This window comes from Solenopsis invicta, chromosome 5 (assembly GCF_016802725.1).
Source record: "Solenopsis invicta isolate M01_SB chromosome 5, UNIL_Sinv_3.0, whole genome shotgun sequence".
Taxonomy (NCBI): Eukaryota; Metazoa; Arthropoda; class Insecta; order Hymenoptera; family Formicidae; genus Solenopsis; species Solenopsis invicta.
Window position 1 is genome coordinate 16,228,177 of NC_052668.1, and position 23,374 is coordinate 16,251,550.

At 33.9% G+C, this 23,374-nt stretch overlaps 2 protein-coding genes across 4 annotated transcripts in view; one reads left to right on the forward strand and one right to left on the reverse strand.

The window, feature by feature from the left end:
- Positions 1-23,374, reverse strand: part of LOC105205834 (tensin-1) — a 122,160-nt gene that overhangs the window by 84,621 nt on the left and 14,165 nt on the right. For 2 of the 3 annotated variants that reach the window (XM_039449974.1, XM_039449971.1), the window contains exon 1: positions 12,809-13,755. The exons of the other annotated variant lie outside the window; for it this stretch is intronic. In XM_039449974.1, the coding sequence (XP_039305908.1) occupies positions 12,809-12,841 (33 nt within the window). In that variant the 5' untranslated portion in view covers positions 12,842-13,755. Of the gene's footprint in view, positions 1-12,808; positions 13,756-23,374 lie in introns of those variants that run through there. 3 annotated transcript variants of the gene reach the window in all.
- Positions 2,304-23,361, forward strand: LOC105205873 (cadherin-23). The gene is made up of 25 exons (XM_039449967.1): positions 2,304-3,260; positions 7,671-7,969; positions 8,525-8,676; positions 9,887-10,267; positions 10,747-10,876; positions 11,699-12,066; positions 13,751-13,889; positions 14,004-14,259; positions 14,657-14,931; positions 15,025-15,350; positions 15,632-15,943; positions 16,442-16,715; positions 16,855-17,155; positions 17,358-17,553; positions 17,741-17,898; positions 18,030-18,211; positions 18,379-18,602; positions 18,688-18,876; positions 18,994-19,287; positions 19,401-19,640; positions 19,797-19,982; positions 21,202-21,338; positions 21,620-22,011; positions 22,282-22,546; positions 22,809-23,361. Exons 2-25 carry the CDS (start codon positions 7,774-7,776, stop codon positions 22,918-22,920), a joined length of 5,685 nt encoding a protein of 1,894 aa, XP_039305901.1. The 5' UTR covers positions 2,304-3,260; positions 7,671-7,773; the 3' UTR covers positions 22,921-23,361.

The following is a 23,374-nucleotide window of genomic DNA, read 5'->3' on the forward strand; positions in this document are numbered from 1 at the left end:
TGTTGAGCCATCAAAATAATTATGTAGGACACCCACACATAATAATGTTTGCAAACAGTTTTGACATTCCGGTAATTAAGTTAAATATCCGATACAATTTTTTAAAATAGTTCAACATAATTATTTCAGATATATATTCCAGCAAAATTGTTCTTTCAGTGTATAATTAGTTAGAATCGCTCATTTTATTCGGCTGTACAACTTTGTTATTTTAACATAAAAAATTAGCCGACCGTATGTTGCTATAGATTTGCTGAATAAGTAAAGTTCTGAATAATTAAAGTTATTTTAACGAAATTTTTTTCTCATATACAAATCCCTGTATCTAAATGAGGCAAGCGTTGAGAGAGCTACGTTAGAAATACTCGAATTATTAATGGACTGATATACGGGTATGTAAAAACTTGAGTAGTTCGCGAGCGTCTACATTCGTAGCTAGTTTATTGCCACGTCATCGTATCCGATGACATCCTTTTCCGTCATTGATACGTTGTCCTAATTTTATCTGTAAAACTTTTTACGCACGACTCGCCATGCGTAGGCGCCTTCAAGGCCTACTAGCTCGATTTCACGTCTGTAAAGATCGCCTAACTGGCCACAGATTGTCATGACCGACTGAAATGAGAGACCTTGAGACACGAATGTATGATTGGTGTGTAAGGAATGTTTGGTAATGGCAAACGATCATCGCACGACGATCGTAAAAAAGTACAACATACGTGAAAGTATGTGATAGATATTACCTATATCGGATACGTGACAATAGCTTAAATCATTTTTTAAACAATCATTAAAAAGTATAATTAGATTGTGACAAATCTGTATTTTTCGTTTTCCTTTTTACAAAAATTTATTTTATGATATTTTTTTATATTATTTCTCACACATTTTTAATATAAGAAGCTAATATCCTTTTTGATCTTATAAATACAAATCGTTGGTAATCATTTTTACAAATTTTGTTAAAGTTTTCAAAACAATAATTTTTTACGATAAATTTTATTTAAATAACTTTTAAAAATCCTCATTTATTCAAATCCAATTTTATTTTTATTTTGGAATATGTCAATTTATGATAGTTCATAACAAAGTTCTTAAAATATCAATTTTTTAAAATAATCATAAATCTTAGAACCGGTTGTTTCACCTCCAAATAAACTCTGAATGTTTAGACGCAGATTTATCTGTTAGATAATTTAACATAATTTATCCGGAGAACAACCAACCTTTTATCATGTCAAATACTATCATCTAATTTTTAAATTAGATTGTATGATACATTTTTATATTTCCTCAAACATTTACAGAATTATCAATTTATAAAATAATCGTTATCAAAACAATGTTGCTGTTTAAATGATTGTATGAATAATTTTTAATTTAATACTAGAAATCTCTTTCTTAAAAAAATCAACAAGAAATTTACAAAAAGTAAAAGATTTTAGGATTAAAACCGAATTACTCTTTCTCTTCCAAGAAAGCAGCTCGCGACATCTAAGGTTCAATGTTGAAAGTGACTATCCTGGCCGGTTAGTCAGGTTCAACGAACTTAACTTACAGTAGGTACACGATGATCCAGACTATCATTTAAGCCTGATAGATCATCGAATTTTTCTGCATTTTAAGCTTGCGCATTAATGCTTTAGTTGTAACGCTGTTTGTATCGATAACATCTCTCTAGTGGGTAAAGCAGAGCTTTGTGACATTAACATGCTAGATTAACTTGTTCGCAAACCAGTTTCTTCATATCTTCGTAGAGTTTATACGATATGAATATGTAATGCAATAATTTATCTCATACAACATCAGGCAAAAGTAATATATTATGTATTATTACCGAATAAAATATAGTTTCTTCCATGTTTTTATTCTTTTATCTTCTACGTAATTTAACTCTTTTCAGCAAAATAATGTTAAAATTTAGAATACTTAAATTGATTTCTAACACTGCAACACCCTTCAGATATTTTCTATATATATATTTTTTTATAAAACTATTTCTTTTAAATAATTTTACATATTATGTGTAAATGCCTTCCATTAGGCTTAACTTACACAAAGAAATCACTTTGTTTCTTTTCGCGTAACTTTTTCAAGTAACTTCGTGACAAAGGGTCCGCCGCCGCGCGTTAATAAAAATTTATCATCCGGCTCCTCTGGCGCATCGGATATCGAAGATTATACCATCCCGCTAATAATCGCGCTACCGTTGCTTTCCCATCAACGATCGGCGGACCGCAGACGGTGCCCTGCTATTCCCCACAAAATATATCTTCCCCTGCGGGCGGTGAGGTGGCACAGGTGACCGGAGGTTGTGACGAGGGGGGAAAGCCCCCTCGTGCACGCCTCGGGGAGCACGACGGGCTGAATTTAACGTGGAACAACCGTACGTTTTGTGGTGTTCTGTGCACGGTCAGTGCTCACGCCACAGAACGAATGCCAGGCAACGTTCTGCGCTCTCCCGACGGGAACCACGCTGGCTTCGCCCGTATACCTTCAGTTTACTATCGTAAGCTCACTCGAACAGGTGAGCGCCGCGCTCACGGCCGATCGGACGATGACACGGTTCTATGCAAATTCGTTCGTCAGCGTCATAATCGCGCGTGAAAAGAATTCGATTTTATTTTAGTCTTATCTACCTTAGACCCGGAAGAACAAAAAGTGCAAAAAGTGTTATTCGTAATACAAGAAGAGTTTAAAAAAAGAGGTTTTATTCACCGATTTGGCTCGTGCAAATTTTCACTTCCGATCAACGGCGGAATGCAAGGGATCGCTCTTCAAACTCGAGTGAATATTTTAAACACGGTGATTACCCTTAGAAAAAAGATTTTGAATTTTTAATTACAGTGACAGTGATTTGATAATTAAATTATAATGAGCTCCTCGATTTCCGTCACTGTATGTGTGTTACGTGCGTTACACGACTTACTGAATGGATAAGATACTGAAAAGAAATACTAATCAATGACGTCGCTTCGACATTTTATCGATGTTACAGTGTGAAAAGAATTGAAGAGCAACAACAATAAAAATCAACTAATTCGCTCTGATTCCTTTATAAGAGTTTATTGACAGTGTTGTGTCAGTGCGAACACATTTTGCATGATTCTCAATTATGCTAACGCTAGCATGGACACAGCGTGCTAAAGACTGAAGTTACAATAAGACAATTGTGTGAATAAAAACATTCGTTTTCGTCGCTGAGACATACCAAACAAGTCTGTTCCCGCCATTGTACTACACGTCAAATAAAAGTTCTGGTGAGTACAAAGTACTTTCAAACGAACGCTAGTATTATTTTGTACTCCTTACCGTAGAAAAGAGCCTTTGTTCTGACGCATCAAGATTTTTGTGTTTTCGTCTAGCGAACAATGAGGATGTTTAAACAACTGAATACCTTTTAATCATTGGCAGTAAGATGTATTTAAATTACGTTACAGCTCGTTAATATGTCTAATGATAAAATTTTACAAGTGAATTTTGTGACTGTTAATCGATTGACTCGCGGAGTTAAAACCTATGGTTATCTCTTCATTTTCACATTTTAATAAATTGTCCTTTTTATCGGATTTGATTAGCCGTGGAAAGGCAGCGGTCCGCAATTTTTTAGAAAGTTCCGTAGAACTTTTAAAACGTGACACTGACAGACAGCACGTCCATCACAGTCGACATCCTGGTACGAATTTTGCCGGTGTGGAATCTCACGTATCTGACGGGCAATTAATGCTTATCTGACACCACCGCTGAAAGTTTAATTCGCGGAATCAACGGTATTGTTCGCCACTCTTTGATAACTGGCCTTGTAATCCGTAAAGCAAGACGTTTCGTATACTTGTTACTGTACAATCAATTTTCAACAAACCTTCAGTCAGGAGTGAAGGCCTCTCTCTATCTCTCTTCGTGATCGAAGTAAAAATTGAAGTTATACCACTTAGTTGTACTTCATGAAACACGAAAAGGCGAGAAAATGAGATATATACATTCTTATTCTACTTTTATAGAAAAAGTTCAATCGATGTATTCAAGACAAGATTGAGTAAGCTAATATTCTTTGAACTAAATTAACATATAATTTTTTTTATACTAAATTAACGTGTAATTAATTTAATTATATTAAAACTTGCAAATAAAAAACCAACTTAGTTAAAGCTAAGATTAAGTTAAATTAAAAAATTTTTAATTTTAATTAAATTAGAATGTCGCCAGTTTTAAAAATAACAAAACAATTAAGTACAATAGGAATACAAATAAATATAATATTTTATTTGTAATCAAATAAAAAATATTGTTTTTTATATAGAAAAATTTTTTTCTATTATATAAGTAAATTTTTAACTTAGAAAAAAATCAAAAATTAAAATATTTGTATCTTAAAAATAACTAGTAAAAGTTAAAAATTTATGTCATTTAAATTAATTGAGTTGTTAATTTTTTAACTTTATTATTTGACTAGATATTTAACCCTGATTCTAGATAAACACATTTTTTTTGTAATCCGGATAAAAATTAATTTAAGAAAATATTATTTGCAAAAAATGATTTAAAATAAATTTAATAAAATTATTTATTACACACTTGTAAAAATATATCTATACGTTTCTCCAGCGTGTATTTTGCTTTCATATATCATGACTTCCGTTTATTACGGAATCAAAATTAAACGTTGAAGCGAAGCTAACCACTGGATAGTGATCGGTGATTGTTAGTGACCCAAATTTTCTTATGACGACACATTAATTATTAAATAAAATGCTCATGATGCAAGAATGCAATCACGCTTCAACACGGCTTATGTATTCTTTTATAGTGTTATGAAAGTATATCTCCTCTCATTAAATAATCGTACAACGCCATTGTATCTCATCGTAATTATTCGTACGATGAGATAAGACGCCATTAATTTCACTCCCACGAGTAACGTCTCATAGTGCAATGTGAAAAAGAAATTTATTTCGCTTATATACTTCGTTCGCACAGTAGCATCTGTTTATTGTCGTAACACCAGATGTAACCGCAGGCGAACACAGGAAACTCTGGAATTGGCGAACTTTTTGCTGGCAAAATTGTCGAACCGCTAACAATTTCTACGTCAACTAATATATATATATATATATATATATATATATATATATATATATATATATATATATATATATATATATATATTTTTAAGAAATGTCTTTCTTGAGTCCTCGCAAACAACTTTAAATAAAATAACGGAAGTTCAATAATCTCTTTAAAATGACTTCACTTTCTCTTAATTAGGATTAAAACATTCAAATTAGAAAAGTGAAAAGCTTATACGGGATTTGTTTGAAAAATTATTATTTTTGTTTGCTCCTCCTCCACGGACTACCTCAATTTTGCGACATTATAAAAACTATGTACGTATCGATATCACGGACAAACTGACGTGTCTGCACCCACCAAGGAGATTCTTAGCATGTGTTGATGGTGTGAGGGAGCTCGTCACGCAAGGAAATTCTGTATGGGGTTGGCCAGGCAACGGACAGTATTATGGGTGTATGTCAATATCCCGGACGGTGTTATCATTCGGAAGCATGCATGGCAGGTGTAGGAAATGACGTCACGCACCTCAGGACAGCCCCCCATTGGAAACACGACCTTATTGCCCCTTTATCCGAGGCAGCGTGCATGGAGAGAGAAAAAACTTCCTTTATACGGAATACACAAGTTACTTTTTTTTCGGTCAATGCTCACAAGGATTGCCCCGTCTTCATACGAGCAGCTTGTGCCGAAAGTAAAAATAGACGAAGAAAAAGTTGAACAATAAAATTATCTCGAATCTAAAGTTAGTTGATTCTATCGATCAATCTTCTCGAAGAATTTCGCGACGCGCGAAGGTGAATGCAGTTGTAAAGGAGCCAGAGAAAATTTTAGTCACGCAATCTACTTCATGCTATGCATTCAAATATTGCACTTTTAAGCAGATAAAAGAGATTAGACGAATCATTATATATAATTAATTGCAAGTGATAACTCTCTACAGCAAGGAATTTTTACAACAGAAAATACGTAGAATAATATTCTAAGCTAAGCAAGTTGAACATGCTAAGTCATTTATTATGAACTAAATGAAAAGTTTATACACATAAACTTCTTTAGTTTGTAATAAATGATCCAGTACGTCCAATTTACTTTTAAAAACTTTAAAATATTATTCTACGTATTTTCCGTTGTAAAGATTCTTTGCTGTAGACAGTTATCAATCGCAATTAATTATATATAGTGATTCATTTAATCTTCTATCTGTTTAAAAGTGTATCGTAATATAATATTTCAGAATTTTAACAAAATTATAATTAACTTAAAATATACGTAAAAGAGAGTTCGGAAAGACCTGGTTTACATTATTAAAAATCATGTTACTCGGTATAATTCTTATCAATACTCATCAGAATAAAAAGAGATTCGTTTCCTGTGTAGAAGCCACAGTCTTTATTCGCTGGAAATCAGATAGCGCACGTACATCGTGTACATTTGAATACACGGGTATCCGCACATCGAGAAGCTTCGCACTAGCCTGTTATTTAGCAGAGTCTTAAAAGTCAAGAGCGTGGCCGATACACTCTGTTGGCAAGAAGAGCACCGTTCGGTGTGCTCGCTCAGTGTTCCTCAAGTGTCAAACCATCTTAACGAAGAATTCTTACGCGAACACGGGTCAGTGCGAACGTTTCTTCCGCGTACCAGGCCCTGTTAAACAGTATCTTGAACCTATCGAATGTATTTTTAATTAGATTTCTTAGGTAATTAAGAATTAATTCTCACTTATCAAAAAAGTGAGATTGTTACCCTCTATAACTTTCAACATTTCGTGATCATAAATTTCTTACAGAACTTTGTATTGAAATTTTATTGAAACTGTAATTTCACTTGTAAATTGCAATTCATTACTCATCCTCGCGAAAAATCCCTTTTATTGCTCGGATGGGTTTGCCGAGTTAATTCGGAGTTTTGAATTGTAACACTTTCTCTCCTAACAATGCGATATTATATCATCGCCTCGTAAGCCGTGTAAGATCCTACAAGGACCAAGATATTAAATATATCTTGCGTAACGTGAGTAGCAGGGGTTCAGTTGGAAGAGTCTTTTCTTTTAATTATCGCGTACGACGGCACAATTTAACAGCCGTGAGAAAACGTCGTTTCTTCCGGTAGGCTTTCACTCCGGTTTAATCTTCGTGATCATTCGCGTCAGGATACTCTTGACATTGCATCAAGACGACGTTCTACCGAGGAGAAAGCAACCACTCAGCGTGAATACCGGTTTACTAGTTATCAAACTAAATGCAACAAGTAAATAGACTGCGTACGTGTGTACAAATAAAATGTATGTCAAAGTTTACAAAATGTACACAGGAGATATGCAATAATGATGTTAAAAATATGATATCTTTAGAAATATGATGAATCATTCTGTATCGAGATGACAATATATTCATAATATTCTTATGTTGATAAGTCTATACATCTGTAATAACATAAGAAACATAACTATTCTTAGCTACGTTTCCAATGTTATTACAGATTATTCAGATTACGAATAATCATCCATTAATTTTTTTATAATCAATTTAATAATTCTAATTTAACCGTTCAACATACATTTTTTAATTTTTCCTAGTATAATTTTTATTACTTATTTACAGGAGCATTTTTATTAATAAACTGCACGCCTATGCATTGATTTCACTAAGAAGTGAAAAATTCTACGAGGAGGAACATGTCGATTACAAGCATCGTTCGATCAAGATGACGGATAAGCAAACAGGATCGTCCTCCTGGCTATTGCGATCATTCAAAAGAAGCCGGTTTAAAATAGAATTATACTTCATATTTGGATATTTCTTAACGTATTGCTCGGCTAGAAATAATCCTCCCAGATTTCTCATAGACGGACAAACAGAAATTGTCCTCAGACTGAAGGAAGGATCGGAAACACCGATTGGTAAGAATAACAAATGCACGCGCATTCTTTTTAAAAAATGACTATACACTCTTCTTAAAGAGCGAACATCATATTCATTGAACATAAATTTCCATATAAGCAAGTGTTTGCACTTGGCTACAACTTCTATTAAGCACACAGTGGAATGGAAATTTATGATCGATTAATTCATAGTGAAAGAGCACGGGCGCGTCTTCATGCATACTTGCGCAGGTTACGGATCACAAAACTTATTGCTAGTTTAACGCACCGATTTTCAAACACCGTTGTATAAACCGTTGCCACTTTGTCTTTAACACGCGAAAATGAATGTTTCTTTATAATACCTCTTTCACTCTCAATTTTTCTTTTTTCTCCTATTTAGATACGAATGAATCCTTCTACTTAAATATGAATTAATAGAGCAATAAAATTCATTTTTGGATGATTCTCGATTGTTTTAAAACGATTAGGATCACTGAATTTCTTCTTCTTATTTTCTCTTTGTGATTATCGTACTTTTCATTTATATTGAGTTCAATAAAAACTGTAAATTTATAAAGAAGTTATTTACAGGTAGCCTAATTTATAAGCTCAGAGGCATCGACCCAGATAACGATATATTAACTTTTGGCGTTCGAGAGCAACCTGGTAGCGACGTGATTCGAGTGGAAAATTTTGGTTTCAATGAAGCCAACATTTTTTTGAATAAGTTGCTGGACAGAGAGGTAATCCATAATCTATATTCTAAAAAATTTAATTTATCAAAATTGTAAAAAGATATTTATATTAAAAAAAATGTTTTAAATCATATCAAAGATCGCGAAAACTAAATCGTAACATTACTCGTTTTAACAACAATGAACATTGTTAAGTGACAACCATTAAGCTACATATCTAGGAAAGCAAAAATAATGCAGGAAGAGGTACCGCAATAATTCTTGTGTTGTTCCAACACGATTATTTTTGTTTTTCACGAGCGATTAGCCTTTTCTTCGGATCACAACTTCAATATTACAGTCCAACAAACCATTGAAGAGAAATTTAAGTATCAGCAGAGCGAAGACAAATGTAATTTACCGATCATCTTTACGAGGGTCCACTGCGCAAAGCTGTCATTTGTAGCCGTCATCAGTGCACGCGTAAATAACGCGTTTCGAAATTAACTTTCTATCCTAGATGATTGTGCTCGCATTCAAATCATAATAATATACCATCGCGCGCGATGTTACAATTTTTTAAAACATCGATCAAGCTGAGTTTAAATCATATTTTATCTCTTATACTTTAATTTTCATGCAATTTAATATCTTTTAAACATTAATTCTACTTTATAACTTGTCTACAGCTCAAATCAGATTTTAAAATAGAATCGTCTTTAATTATATATATATATATATATATATATATAAAATTTTATATATACAGTACGTAACACAAAAATTAATCATATAAAATTATCAGCACTGGATAGTAAAAAATTCAAAATTTTTTCTAAGTTAAAAATTTATCTATAATATATAAAAAAATTATTTCCCATGTAAAAACAATACTTTTTTTAATTATTTCATATAGACTTAGTTTACAATAAAATATTAAATTTATTTGTAATAATCTATTGCAATTGTTTTGTGTTATTTAAAATAATCTTTTTTTTTTAATTACAACAATTTAATTTAATATAATTAAAATTCAAATACTTTTAATTTAATCTTAACGCAACTTTTAACTGAGTTAGTTTCTTATTCGTGCAATTTTTAGCACAACTATAATTAATTTTATGTACCATTAACTGTAACTTAATTTACCATTAAAAAAATTAATTTAGCCAATCCAGAAAATTATAAACAAAATTCTATCTTAAATTTTGCACAAATTAAAGATTGTTTAAAAAGATTACTCAAATATAAAATGTATATGTAATTTGCGCTTTGTCAGACGAAAGACGAATATGCACTCGTGTTAACATTGACGGATGGAAGATTGGGAGAAGGAAATTTCATTACGCAAAGTCTGCTGCTTCTTGTCGAGGACATTAACGATAATGTTCCGATTTTTCGCCCACATCCTACCTCGTTAACACTTCGGGAGGATTCACGCCCAGGTGTTTTAACAACGGTGGAAGCTACGGACGCCGATTTAGGTGCTCATGGTCAAGTGGTATACTACCTTCAGGAATTGGACGGCGATAACAACGTTTTCAGCATATCGACCGTCAATGGCAAGGGCGTTATACGTTTAGTGGGTTCCTTGGATTACGAACGAAAGTATCTGTATCAACTGCGGATCCTGGCTATAGATCGTGCAATAAATGAAAAGGTATTTTTTTTTTTTTTTTATTTAAGTGAGCACTATTATTCTTTGTTAAATACGTTTTATCAAATATATCGATTCTTTTCAAGTATCATAAATGAGAGAAAAAATGGACACGATTACTTTATTCTTGTAAAAACAATTCAATATTTTACGTATACATTATCGGCATAAGTCATACACTTGAATAAGGTGCGTTTGTTAAAAGTTCCAAAAATTATAAGGGTATTATTTAACAAAACGCGCGATACGCGCGGACATTGCGATAAAACCCGCACGATCTATGAATTAATGAATAGTTCAATGACTTTTTCCTGTAAAGCCAAGCGCAGTGAAGGGTGAACAATGCTAGAAGATAATCATCTACATAAGCGTCGTTATACAGTTATTTATTATAGGCTTTTCTTTGAGGCAACTTCCTGTGTAAGGTAGTTTACTAATACTTAATTATTCTAGATAAACATGTAATCACTCTCTCCCACCAGGTAAATACGGGAACGACCGCGATTTTGATTAAAGTACAGGATGTGGAGGACCAACCGCCGGAGTTCATAGCCATGACGCCTGTCGCAAGGATCAGCGAAAATGTCAGGATTGGCACATCTGTTTTGCAAGGTCAGCGTTATATCTTGCAACTTGTTAGACAACGAAATTAATTCCAATTTGCGAAATTGAATTTTAAATTAACGTGATAACAGAATACTAACATAAGTATATAAATTTATTTATAATAACTGCCGTTTAATTAAGAGATAAAATTAACTAAAATACATAATGAGCAGTTTTCAGCCAATTAATTTAGAATTTCATGTTTCGACATACTTCGACACTTACGGAGGCGCATAAAGATACGTGGTGTGCACGTACGTGCACGTGTATAATTTTTGCCTTTAAACGCTACAACAATTACAAATCTAAGCGATCTTGCTCTAATAATCGCATAATCGTGATGCGCGCTTTGCTCTATTCTGACGAAAGAATAACGTGAGAAAACTACGATCGCGAAAAGTTATAATCCGCTTTGTTCCCTCATTACTGTTCTTTAAAACTAGGATAGCCATAAACTCTCAGGCGTTGGATAGCTGAAGCATTGAATCAGATTATTCGTGATTCTCTTGAATGATCGCTCTTTTTACGCCTTGTTTTGTGGACCCGTCTAAGGATGGATTCTTCTCTATTGAGAGTATTTCGAAAGCTTCGTGAAAATTCTATTATATTCAAATTAATTTTAATCCTTTTATTTAATAAAAATTGTATTAAATTTTGTAAAAATTTTTATTAAATAAAAATTCGATTCAAATTTTTATTAAAATTTTATTTTTCAAATGTTTTACTTTAATCGCTTTCGACTTATGTGACTTCAATATTTTTTATTACAGGACATTGTGTATATAAGATTTTGTTGCTCTAATAACCCAACAATAAATTTAATTGCAGTTCGTGCTGTGGACGGCGATAAGGGGATAAACAACAAAGTGACTTATAGCATCACGAAGGGACCGAGATATCTATTCGACATTGATGCGACTTCTGGTCTTGTATTCACGAGAGCGCAATTAGATAGAGAGGCCGAGGAGAACAGCGATGGTACTTTTATTCTCGAAATTACGGTGAAGGAAGTATCCAAGATTAATCCACCACCGTCTGTCAGTACCGAGGTGACCATTATTCTAACCGACGTAAATGATGAAACGCCGACGTTTCGAAGTATGCTATACCGTGCCGAAATAAATGAGAACGCGCCAGAAAATACGCCAGTCAATTTCATTGGCGATGCTGTACCGGAAGTTTTTGATCACGACTTGGTAAGTTAAAAATATTATTAAAAAATTGCGATTTTTAAACAGAATTTTTGGTAAAAAACATATTTGGTAAAAAAGAATGAATCCTTAAAAAAATTGTTTTCTACAAAATAATTAAAGAATTTTCTATAAAAAACAAACAATTTCAAAAAATGAAATTTTCAAGAAACAAAGAATATGAAATTTTTCATCTTCAACTTATCATTTTTATAACATTAACAATGATACAGGTGAAGAAGAATATATTATTTCAAGTATGAAGCAATAACTTTTCCTCTTTTTTTATAAAATTTTTCAAATTGCTTTTAAAAAATCTTCTTTCCTATTTCTCTTTGTGTAATACTTTTTCTTTAAACATAAAATTAATATAAAACCAAAATTTTACGCTTTGATTAATATTTTGATGACCCTCATTAAAAAGAAATTTTAAAAAATCGCGACAAAATGTTGCCGAGATTAATGCGCGCGTCCACGCAACATACGTGACATACTCATTAGCCATAAATATACGACCCAATACAAATGATAACAAATCCATGCGTTAAAATTTTATCAATATACCGATCGCTACTCTTTCAACACATTCGAATATACACGTGCAACGTGCAACATCGTTCCAAAAAACAACTGTACACGCTGTACATACAAGAAACGATGATACTCTCACATACACGCATGTGTTCTTGCATAAATTAATTAAATATACATATAATAAGTAATAACAAGTAAATGATAGGTTACTCACTTTTCGACGTTCTTCATGGTCGCCCGACATCATCCAGGCCAGCTCTTTCTCTCGGAATCCTACGTGGCTGCTTGAATCGCTTCCCCATGGCACTTAACACACACACACACGCGCGCGCGCGCACGAGAACGCGATTTCACGAGCGAGCGAGCGAGCGAGCGCGCGCGCGGGCGCTAATTACCGAAACTCAACGAATACAGGACTAATTACACGGACTAATATTTCTCGATTAAACGTGTTGCGATTTAGAACTGCCTCGCTCTCTGTGGCGTTTCGTTCGCCATCCGCGAGAATTACGATGATAACAACATCTGCACTCTGGTTTACCGCGCGCGGCACATTAGGGTTAGGAATGCCGAATCGAGGAATGCCGGTCACTCCTTGCTTTCCATGCATGCGCTATTTAGCACGAACGCGTGTCTCTATGGATTACTACAATCGCAAACGCGTGTTTTGTTCAGACGCGCCCGTTCAACCGTGTAAACAGATCAAAGATTGAAATTCCTTTTTGTGCGCGTCGAGCGCGCGACAACGCGTGCATGGAAAGCGGGGTTAACTGTACGACGCGACGCGACGACGTGACGATTCGTCCGGCAATACGGAGAGGCGAAAGGAGAATGATACAGGATTCGGTGCGCAGAACAATAATAACACAATTTTCGATCGCGCGAATTCCGCGAAACACGCGTTGTTTACTAATGAAAGATCGATCGCGACGTACTGTTGTTCGAGTACGCGACTCGCGACGCGCACTTTTGAACGCTCTGAAGTTGGCGGACAAACTGCGGGCGATTCAATCGGTGCGCGGGGAAAATTTCAAATTTCAAATTGTTCAATGCGATGTATCTTACTTGCGTACAAGCGTGTACGTAATAATTATATGCTTGAAACCAAGCTTGGTTAATAAGAAGTTTATAGCTAATGAATAATGAACTTTCTTAGGGTTCCAATGGCACATTTCAAATATTCATTCAAGGCGACGGTGGGATATTTGATGTGACACCATATCGCGGGATTAATGAGGCGCCGTTTTTAATACGCGTTAAGGATTCCAGTAAACTTGACTTTGAGAAAATATCCGGTAAAACTGCAATATTCATTTTTTTTATGTTATAACTAAACGGTTAATATTGTTGTATTATGTGTTTAGTTTGTATTGGGATACGTGTAAAATTTACGGATTTGATTCTTGCAGTGGTAAACCTCACTCTCGTCGCGAAAGAAATCACGGCGGTTTCGCCGAAGTACAGCGCGGTGCCAGTTACGATCTTTGTCAAGGATCAAAATGACAATTATCCCGAGTTTACAAAAAGTACCTACGAAGTGTCGATACCAGAAAATTGTGCCGAGGGAACGACCGTGGCTTGGGTACAGGCTTTGGACGGAGACAGTGGTAACTTTGGAACAGAAGGGATACGATATACAACTTTAGGCGGTAGCATTGCACATGCGTAAGATAATAAATTTAAAATATTACTTTTAAAATCATCTAGGTATATATACCGTGCCAATTAAAAATTCAATTTATCGAGCATTGTTTACTATTTTAATAAATAAACTATACCAATAAAAACTTTATGTTGTCTATTATTTTCAAAAAATTAAAAAAACATTAATTTTATTATATTAAAAAATATTTTTATAGAATTGCATTGTTGTAAACAAAATTTCTTTATGCTAGCTAATCATGTTCGTTTAAAATTATAAATTCTTTCAAGAAAATTTGATAATCTTGCTTATATATATAAAACAACGAATTGCTAATTTGATATTGATTTTTTGTGTAATATTAATAAGACATTAGTAAAATAATGAAACCAAAATTTAATAAATTTATTTTCATCACAGATTGGCAATGGACCCTCTCACCGGCGTGATAACGGTCAAGCATGTTGGTCCAAGTTTCGATCGAGAATTAGTTGCTCGGCATTATCTCACCGTCGAGGCGCGAGACAATCTTGGAAAAGGAAATCGCAACTCCGCCCAATTGATAGTTAATATTGACGACGTTAACGACAACGCTCCTATATTTCTGCAAAATAAATATGAGGCGGTGCTGTTAGAGAATGAAGATCACTTCGAATCGCCTCTGATCGTCGAGGCGTCCGACAACGATTTAAACGGTCAGGCAACATTTAATAAAATATAAAAAAAAAAAGATGAAACATAAATCCCTATCTACGATGTATAACGCTTATATATATATATCTGTACAGGGACGCGAAACAGTGAGATAGTATATGCTCTGATATCAAGCGAGTTCTCTCGAAATTTTACCATCGATCCGAAACGTGGCGTTGTTGCACCCATCCGTCCCCTGGATTACGAGGCTCTGCCTATCAATCAGGGACACAAAGAAATGATTATACGTCAATTGAGATTGACAGTAAGAGCCAGGGATCTGGGCACACCGAGTCTAACTTCTGACGTTCCTCTGGTCATTTACTTGAGGGACGTTAATGATAACGCTCCAGTTTTCGAAAAAGCTACGTATAAGAGAAATATTCGTGAGGATTTGCCGGGTGGCACGAGTATTGTACAAGTACGTAATTATACACAGTAAAAACATTTTTTTTACATATTTGTATCACTTTCTAACATATTCATCTTGTGTTCAATTAATAGAAAAATTTAAATAATCTGTTTGGGACATAAAATATGTTAAATTTAATATAAAATTTTGTACTGTGCAGATACGTTACACAAGTTGTCGCCAAATTGTAGATTCAAATTTTTGAATTGAGTGAAAAATTGAGAAATGAAAGATTGATAAATAATTAAACGTTATCGCAGAGAAATAGATGAATAAAGAATTGTTCGCAGGTGAAAGCTTGGGACAAAGACTTGTCGTCGCCGAATAATAAATTGGTTTATCGAATACAAAGCGGGGCCGAAGACAAGTTCGTAATTAGTCCCGAGACAGGCGTGATTCGAGTGGCACCGGGTTCGAACTTAGATCCGGATCTTACATCGCCGAAAACCATGAGATACAACTTAAACGTTATCGCCATCGATAGCGGTACGGAAATTCAACGAACAGCTGAAGTTCTCGTGAACATCACGATCCTAGATGTTAACAATAAACCGCCTGTTTTCATCGATCCTGGGACTGTCACTATCAGAGAAAACACTCAGGTATGTGCTGGGGCAACTGTCCTAATTACTGCCGCTTTTAACACATAGCGACAATTGATATACTTATTTTGTAGTTTTTAAACATAAAATCAACATTCTTTTTCATCTTTATTCAAGTAAAAACTTTAGTATACATAAAATAAAAACAAGCTCAAAAAAATTGATTTATTATTTAAATAATGAAAGAAATAAAAATATAAGATATGAATCTATAATTGCTTACTTGATTGACTACCACTTGCATCTATCTATTTATTAATACGCTTTTACTTATATTTACATAATAGTTAGTTTAATGTTAAAACATTTTGAATATTTACGTTTTAAAAACAAAAACAAATATTTTTAATACATCCTCGTATTTTAATACCACTTTAATACCACAATTGACAAAAGCGACAGCAATTGAAACACTTGCCCCAATTAAATTAGTTGCTTTATCAGACGCTTGTTGTGTCTGCTGATTTATAAATTCTATCAATAAGTGAATGGATTTAGGTCGGTGCCTATGTTCATCGCGTAGTGGCGGAAGATCCAGACGTGGCACCGATTCTACGTTATCGCGTAGATCCCAACTCATCGGAGGCACGAAATGAGGAGGGTACTTTGATTAAAGTGCAAGAGTATGACTATCTAGCAGCGCTAGAATTAAATGCATTGGATGGCTTGCTACGCATAGTAAGGCTATTAGATAGGGAGAAAGTAGAAACCATCAGACTAGGACTTGTAGTCGAGGACTTGGCCGCAGTAAGAGGCTTGCAAACTGCATCTGGTGAGTTTTAAAAGTTCTTACGTTCGCAGATGGCGAAGCCTTTCTTCAAATCTCTCCGCAAAAGTTTTCGGAGTATTTTCTAAAACTTTTCTGTTATAAAAATATTTGATAAAAGCGTAATAATAAAAAATATTTGCAGCCACACTGAGTATAATTATCGAGGATGAGAATGATAATAATCCTAAATTTCGGAGACCATTTTATAGACGATCTGTTACCGAAAACAGTAAAAATGGTGTCAACATCGCGAATATTGTCGCCGACGATGCCGATAAAAATCGTAGTATTACGTATTCCTTACAAGGGCCGAAAGAGATTGCCGATCTTGTACATTTGGATCCTGAGACCGGAGAAATGGTCGTTGCTAACAAAATCGACAGAGAAATGTATTCCTGGCTAAATTTAACTGTTAAAGCCACGGATTCTGGAATTCCACCTCGGTAAGAGTTAAGCAATTTAATAATAATTAAGTTATTATGTTACGTAAATAAATTTGCATTAATTTCGTGTACAATTTTCTTTTCATTATATTATAGTTAATTTTAAAAGTAGCCGAAATTTCTGTCTGATTAAATAATAATTTTCTAACGTTATTCTTCTATTACATATGTCAAACTGATTAAACTGTGTTAAATTTTGTAGGTCAAGTCTATCGGAAGTATACGTTCAAGTCTTAGACGAAAACGACAATAACCCATATTTTGTTTCAAATATCAGTACTGTGTCCGTTATGGAGAATTCGAAAATTGGCACGGAAATCGCTGTTATACAGGCAGCAGATTCTGATAGCGGCGACTATGGGAAAATTACTTATCTCTTGGACAGAATGTCATCTCAGGTAGGAAATGCTAATTATAAAACTGTATTTTCATAATAAGCACAGAAGTCTTTATAATAATTTTACATTTGTTACTTTGCAGCGCAATATTTAACCTCATTGTTCATCCAAGACAAAACTTATAATAGATCATATTAATTTAAACAAATATAAGTTGTTATATAATTTAATGTCATTCCAAAAACAGGGGATTTTCGCTATTCACTCAGAAACGGGATCATTGACCGTGGCTGACGTTCTGGACTGGGAAACCAAACACAGTTACGTTTTGGTCATAGAAGCGTGGGATAATTATCAGTTTGGTTATACGGCGGGAGAGTCCCGAAACGCGTTTAAGCAAATTCAGTACGTTCACAAAATTTCAAAATGCAGTTTCTCGATTGATTAATTTCACAATAAATATGAATTTTTTAATTTAATTTTAAACTGTAAGTTGCTTAGGTAATATGACTGTAAAACGAAGGATATTGTTTTAGAGTGACAGTCATCGATGTAAATGACAACGCTCCGAAAATGGATTTACCTCAGGACTGCATCTCGATATCTGAATTTCACGACGTGCGGGACTTGATTTACGTTATAAAAGTGGAGGATATTGACGATTCGGAGACGCCAAATGGACGCGTTATAATTAGGATCACTTCCGGCAATGAATTAGGTACGCAATTAATTTTTGAAAACTGTTCAATGAAACGTAACATTCGCAATTAACGATATAATGCATGTATGTTAAATAGTTTAAGATAAATAAATTTAATATTAAATTGTAATTTAATATAAAATGTGATTGATATCAAATGATATTGATTAAATTTTGGTCAGCAGGTTTGTTTATATTGGAACAAACTGATTATTTGACGGCAAAGATAAAAGCTGCGCAACCATTGAGAGGAAAATTCGGAAATTACACATTAAGCGTCGAAGCACGCGATCTGGGAACACCATCCAATAAGGATAATGGAATTTTGAAAATTTGCGTCACGGATTACAACGATAATCCGCCTTTGTTCGTGAGTCCTCAACACAACACCACCATCCGTGTTCCAGAGGTTCGTGTTTCTGGCCAATTTGCATAATGCAGTATTTCTAATGCGTGTACAAAACAGCGTTAATAATGTAATGGAACAATTTCAGAACATAACAATAGGAAGTCCGATTATTCAAATCGAGGCGATAGATGCCGATACAGGATTAAACGGCGATGTGCATTATCGTTTAAAGCAAGATCTCGCGGGCCATTGGAAGACCTTTCACATCGACGAGAAAATCGGCGTGATATCCTTGAAGTTACCGCTCGATAGAGAGACTCAAAAATTATACGAGGTATGCAAACATATAATCGTGAAATTTAAATGAAATCTTATTCCTTTTTCTGTCTAGTTATTTAATTACTTTATGAACTTTTTCGTAAGCAAAATTGACGAAGTAATCTCGATATAGATACGCGTCGAAGCATATGATTTGGGTACTCCGACACCTTTAAGCTCAGATCTCGATCTAATTATTTATGTGCGGAACATCAACGATTTCGAGCCGCAATTTTCAATCAGCGTCTTTAACGTTAACTTCACGGAGGAACAGCCGCCAGGATCGGAAATGGTGTTACTCCCAGAAACGTTTGACAATGACGACGTTGACGATTTGGAAGAGCCTCCCACTCAAGTCTGTTATTTCATAGTTGGCGGAAACGACGATGGACTGTTCGTTTTGGATATTTATAAACACGAGCTTGGCGTAAGTCGCTTATTAAATAATGCATTGTCCGAATAAAAGTTTACACACGTGCATATACTTTGTGCTTTTCATCTCTTGGGACTTGAGACGAATTTATATTATTTATTATTTAGACTGCTAAGTTGCTGGATAGAGAACAGCAAGAAGAACATATTTTGCTTATTAAAGCAACGGAGGATTGCAAGACCGTGCCGGAAAACCAAATGACGTTCGACAAGAATGACGCCACCTTATTACAAGTTATCGTAAGGGTTGATGACGTTAATGACAACGCACCGCAATTTATTAAAGAAGTTTTCACGGGTGGCGTTACCACCGAAGCAGACTTTGGCACGCAGTTTATGAATGTGAAGGTAACGTTACATTATGTTTTCAAAAAGACAACAAACTTTTTTTGATTTTTTAAATCTCTTTATCTCCTTTAAGTGCCATTCAATATTAATTAATTGCAGTATGTTTCAAATATTAAATTTATTTTTATGCATTCAATATGTGAACGTACGTTGCAGGCAATTGATGCGGACACTGGCGACAATGCTGTACTTAGTTATTATCAAGTAGGCAAAATTCATATGACATTAACTGAAGGCTTCGAAGATATGCAAGTGCAGCCATTTTTAATAAATAAGGATGATGGAACAGTGAGTCTAAATTTCGATCCTCAACGAGGGATGAAGGGCTACTTCGATTTCATGGTATACCTATATTAATGATATATACCATATATCACTTTGATAAAATTCATGTGAGATACATGAGACTGTATATGTATGATGATGCTGAAGCTAGCACGGCCGCCGCGAAACACGCTCGACACAGCGGTTCTCAACAAGGTTTTTGCTCACAACGTCTGCTGTGTTAAAAAATTGTTTTAAGCAAATAATTTTAGAGAATACATTATATACCACTTGAGAACTGTCGTACGAAGTAACATTTTAGGTTTGATAAAAAAAAAACACGCTAAAAGCAGTATATATAATGTTCTAAGATTTACAGGCTGCATTCGGAAGTAAATATCCCGGAAATATGTTTATAACTTCTGTTATAAGAGAGTATATTTCTTAAAACTTTGCATACACCTTCTGGGAAATATTACCAGTAAAACAGGAAGTTACCAGTAAAATTAAAAAAAATGTACCATCTTGGAAAAATAATTATAAAAAATTTACTTCAAAAATAGATGAAAAATCTCTTTCTTTAAAATTAATTTGTTTATAACTTCTATTCTAAGAGGATACATTTCTTACAACTTTAAACACACCTTCTGGACAATATTACAAAGTTATCAGTAAAGTTTAAAAAAGAGTTCTCTTGAAGAAAATGTTATGACAAAATTAAATTCATAGATAAACGAAAAATCTCTGTTCAAAATTAATTTGTTTACAATTTCTGTTCTAAAAGAGTACATTTTTTTAAATTTTACTCGTATATTGCCCAGAAGGTGTGTGCAAAGTTTTAAAAAATGTACCCTCTTGTAACATAGAACTTATAAATATGTTTCCGGGATATTTATTTCCGAATGCAGCCTGTAAATCTCAGAACATCATATGTACTGTTTTTAGTGTTTTTTTTTTGTTAATCCTGAAATGTTACTTCGTACGACTATTCTCAAGTGATATATAATGTATTCTCTGAAATTATTTGCTTAGAACAATTTTTTAGCGCAGCACAGACTTTGTGAGCAAAACCCTTGTTGAGAATCACTGCGTCGCGCGATGGTCGTCTACCAAGTCTGTCTGCTAGCTTCAGTGTTATTATGTGTGTGTGTGTGTGTGTGTGTGTATTTTTTTTCTCGTGTGAACAAATACCGCTACATCTTCGTGTAATTTTTAAAAATAATTTATAAATTAAATTTTATTTTATTTATTGTAATAAAAATAACTCAAGATATTACTTGTGTATTATATAATATAGGTACTCGTTAACGATACATATGGCTTACAAGACACCGCGAGAGTTTTTATCTATTTATTACGGGAGGATCAAAGGGTTCGTTTTGTTCTCCGTCAACATCCGCCAGAAGTCAGAAGTCGAATCGAGACTTTTCGAGAGTAAGTGCAATGTATTTCGCATTAGCGTGACGTCACGCACAAAGTTATTTTATTAAAGCAAAATGAGGATATTGTATAACAAATTATTGAAATAATAGCTTTTTAAGATGATATTTTTATTTGCCAATTGTAATAAGCAAATCTTGATGACAAAGTAAAATATTTCTGATTACTTTTTTAAATTTAATTTTTCCACGCTTTAAAATAATGATTTAAACTCATTTAACTCTAAAGAAATATTTAAAGATGTTTAAGCTAAAGTCTAAATTTTCCATTCACAGAATTCTGGGTAACGTTACTAGCGCTATAATTAACGTTGACGAATATAAAGTGCATGAAAATCAAGACGGTTCCGTGGATAGAACGAAAACGGATTTATATTTGCATCTCGTGAATCGTCGGGACAATTCGATCCTCGAGGTATCCGAGGTTCTCGAGTTGGTCGACAGGAACATCGAGAAACTCGACAACTTATTCAAGGAATTCAACGTTCTTGATACGCAGCCGGCGAAGCCTGAGCCGATTATACAATATGAACAAGCTGGAACGACTTTCTGGCTTCTCACGTTGACCCTTTTTCTAGGAGCTCTACTGATTCTGTGTGTCGCTTTATGTTTGTCCCAAAGGGCGTCTTTCCGAAGGCAACTGAAAGCGGCGAACGCATCACCATTCGGTAACTTGAAATGCAAATAACTATTTCTACCAGTTCTACTCCTCCCCCCTCTAACTCTGTTTGCCACTTGTTAGGACCTCTGTCAAGTTAATGTCCTATTAGAATTTCAATTCACACAGTTCAGACCATAAAGAATTCTAGAATTTATGACACAGTTAGGAAAGACTTCTAATTAAATATCAGCAAGAAAATATTTCCAATAACTTTTGACGGAATATATTATTTCCAATGTTACGATATTAAATTTATTTTAATATTATAATCTTCAAGGTGCATCGGACTCGGAATTTATTAGAAGTCCTGGCCGCGTCCCGAACACGAATAAACACAGCGTCGAAGGATCGAATCCTATATGGATGCACGCTTATGAAAATGAATGGTTCAAGAACGATGAGTCGTTCAGTCATACGTCCGAAAGAGATTCTCTCGACGAAAACGCGCTTAATAATGAGGAGATGATGAATGAAGCTAATACAAACCAAAGAGCTGAGGATAAGCCGTATTACATAGAGCCAAGAGTTTCAACTATTTCTAGGTATGAAATTACTCTTCTACTAATTGTAAGTTACAAAGTTATTCCTGATTAAAAACAAAATAATTTCGATGAATTGAAAATAATCACTGTAAACACATCATGTTAATAATAATTAGATTTTCTATCTCTTTTATGTATGCATCGTAAAAAATTCGATTCAATGTTATATTTCAGATTTTAAATATTTCATATTTGCAACTCATAACGTATAATTTATAAATATACTATTATAGTCTATATATATATTTTTTTAATATTACAGTGTGGAGAGTATCGACATTGAAAATAATTTTAATAGAAATTCACCAATTTATTCAGGACCTAATACGATCGTCAATCCTTTAGGAAAAAAGATTGAAACAACGGAATTATAGCAAGTCAATAAGTATTGAGGTCACTCGTGATTCACGCTACCTATGCCACTGCATATTCTTTAGATGCAGAAAAATCAGGATTATTTTGTAAATAATTATGTTAAACCAAATAACAAAAAATAAAATGACTCATCGACTGTTGCAACTTTAGATACAAGATGCCCGAAAATTATTTATTGTAGCCTATTTAGTACATGAAAAGAACTTGGAAAAAATGTATATTTAATTCATAATTGCTATGTATGTAATTGATATTTTTATGAATGAATTGATATGTATGACACGTAAAAGATATTTGTTATTATTACAATGAGTGCTAAATTTTTCGAACAATTTAATTTATACTTCAATATTAGTCATCGACTATTTGCACAACGACCTATCGTACAACAAATTTTTGTACACCTTTGTATTTTTTATAGACGAATAAATAATTTTTTTCAGTAAATTCTAT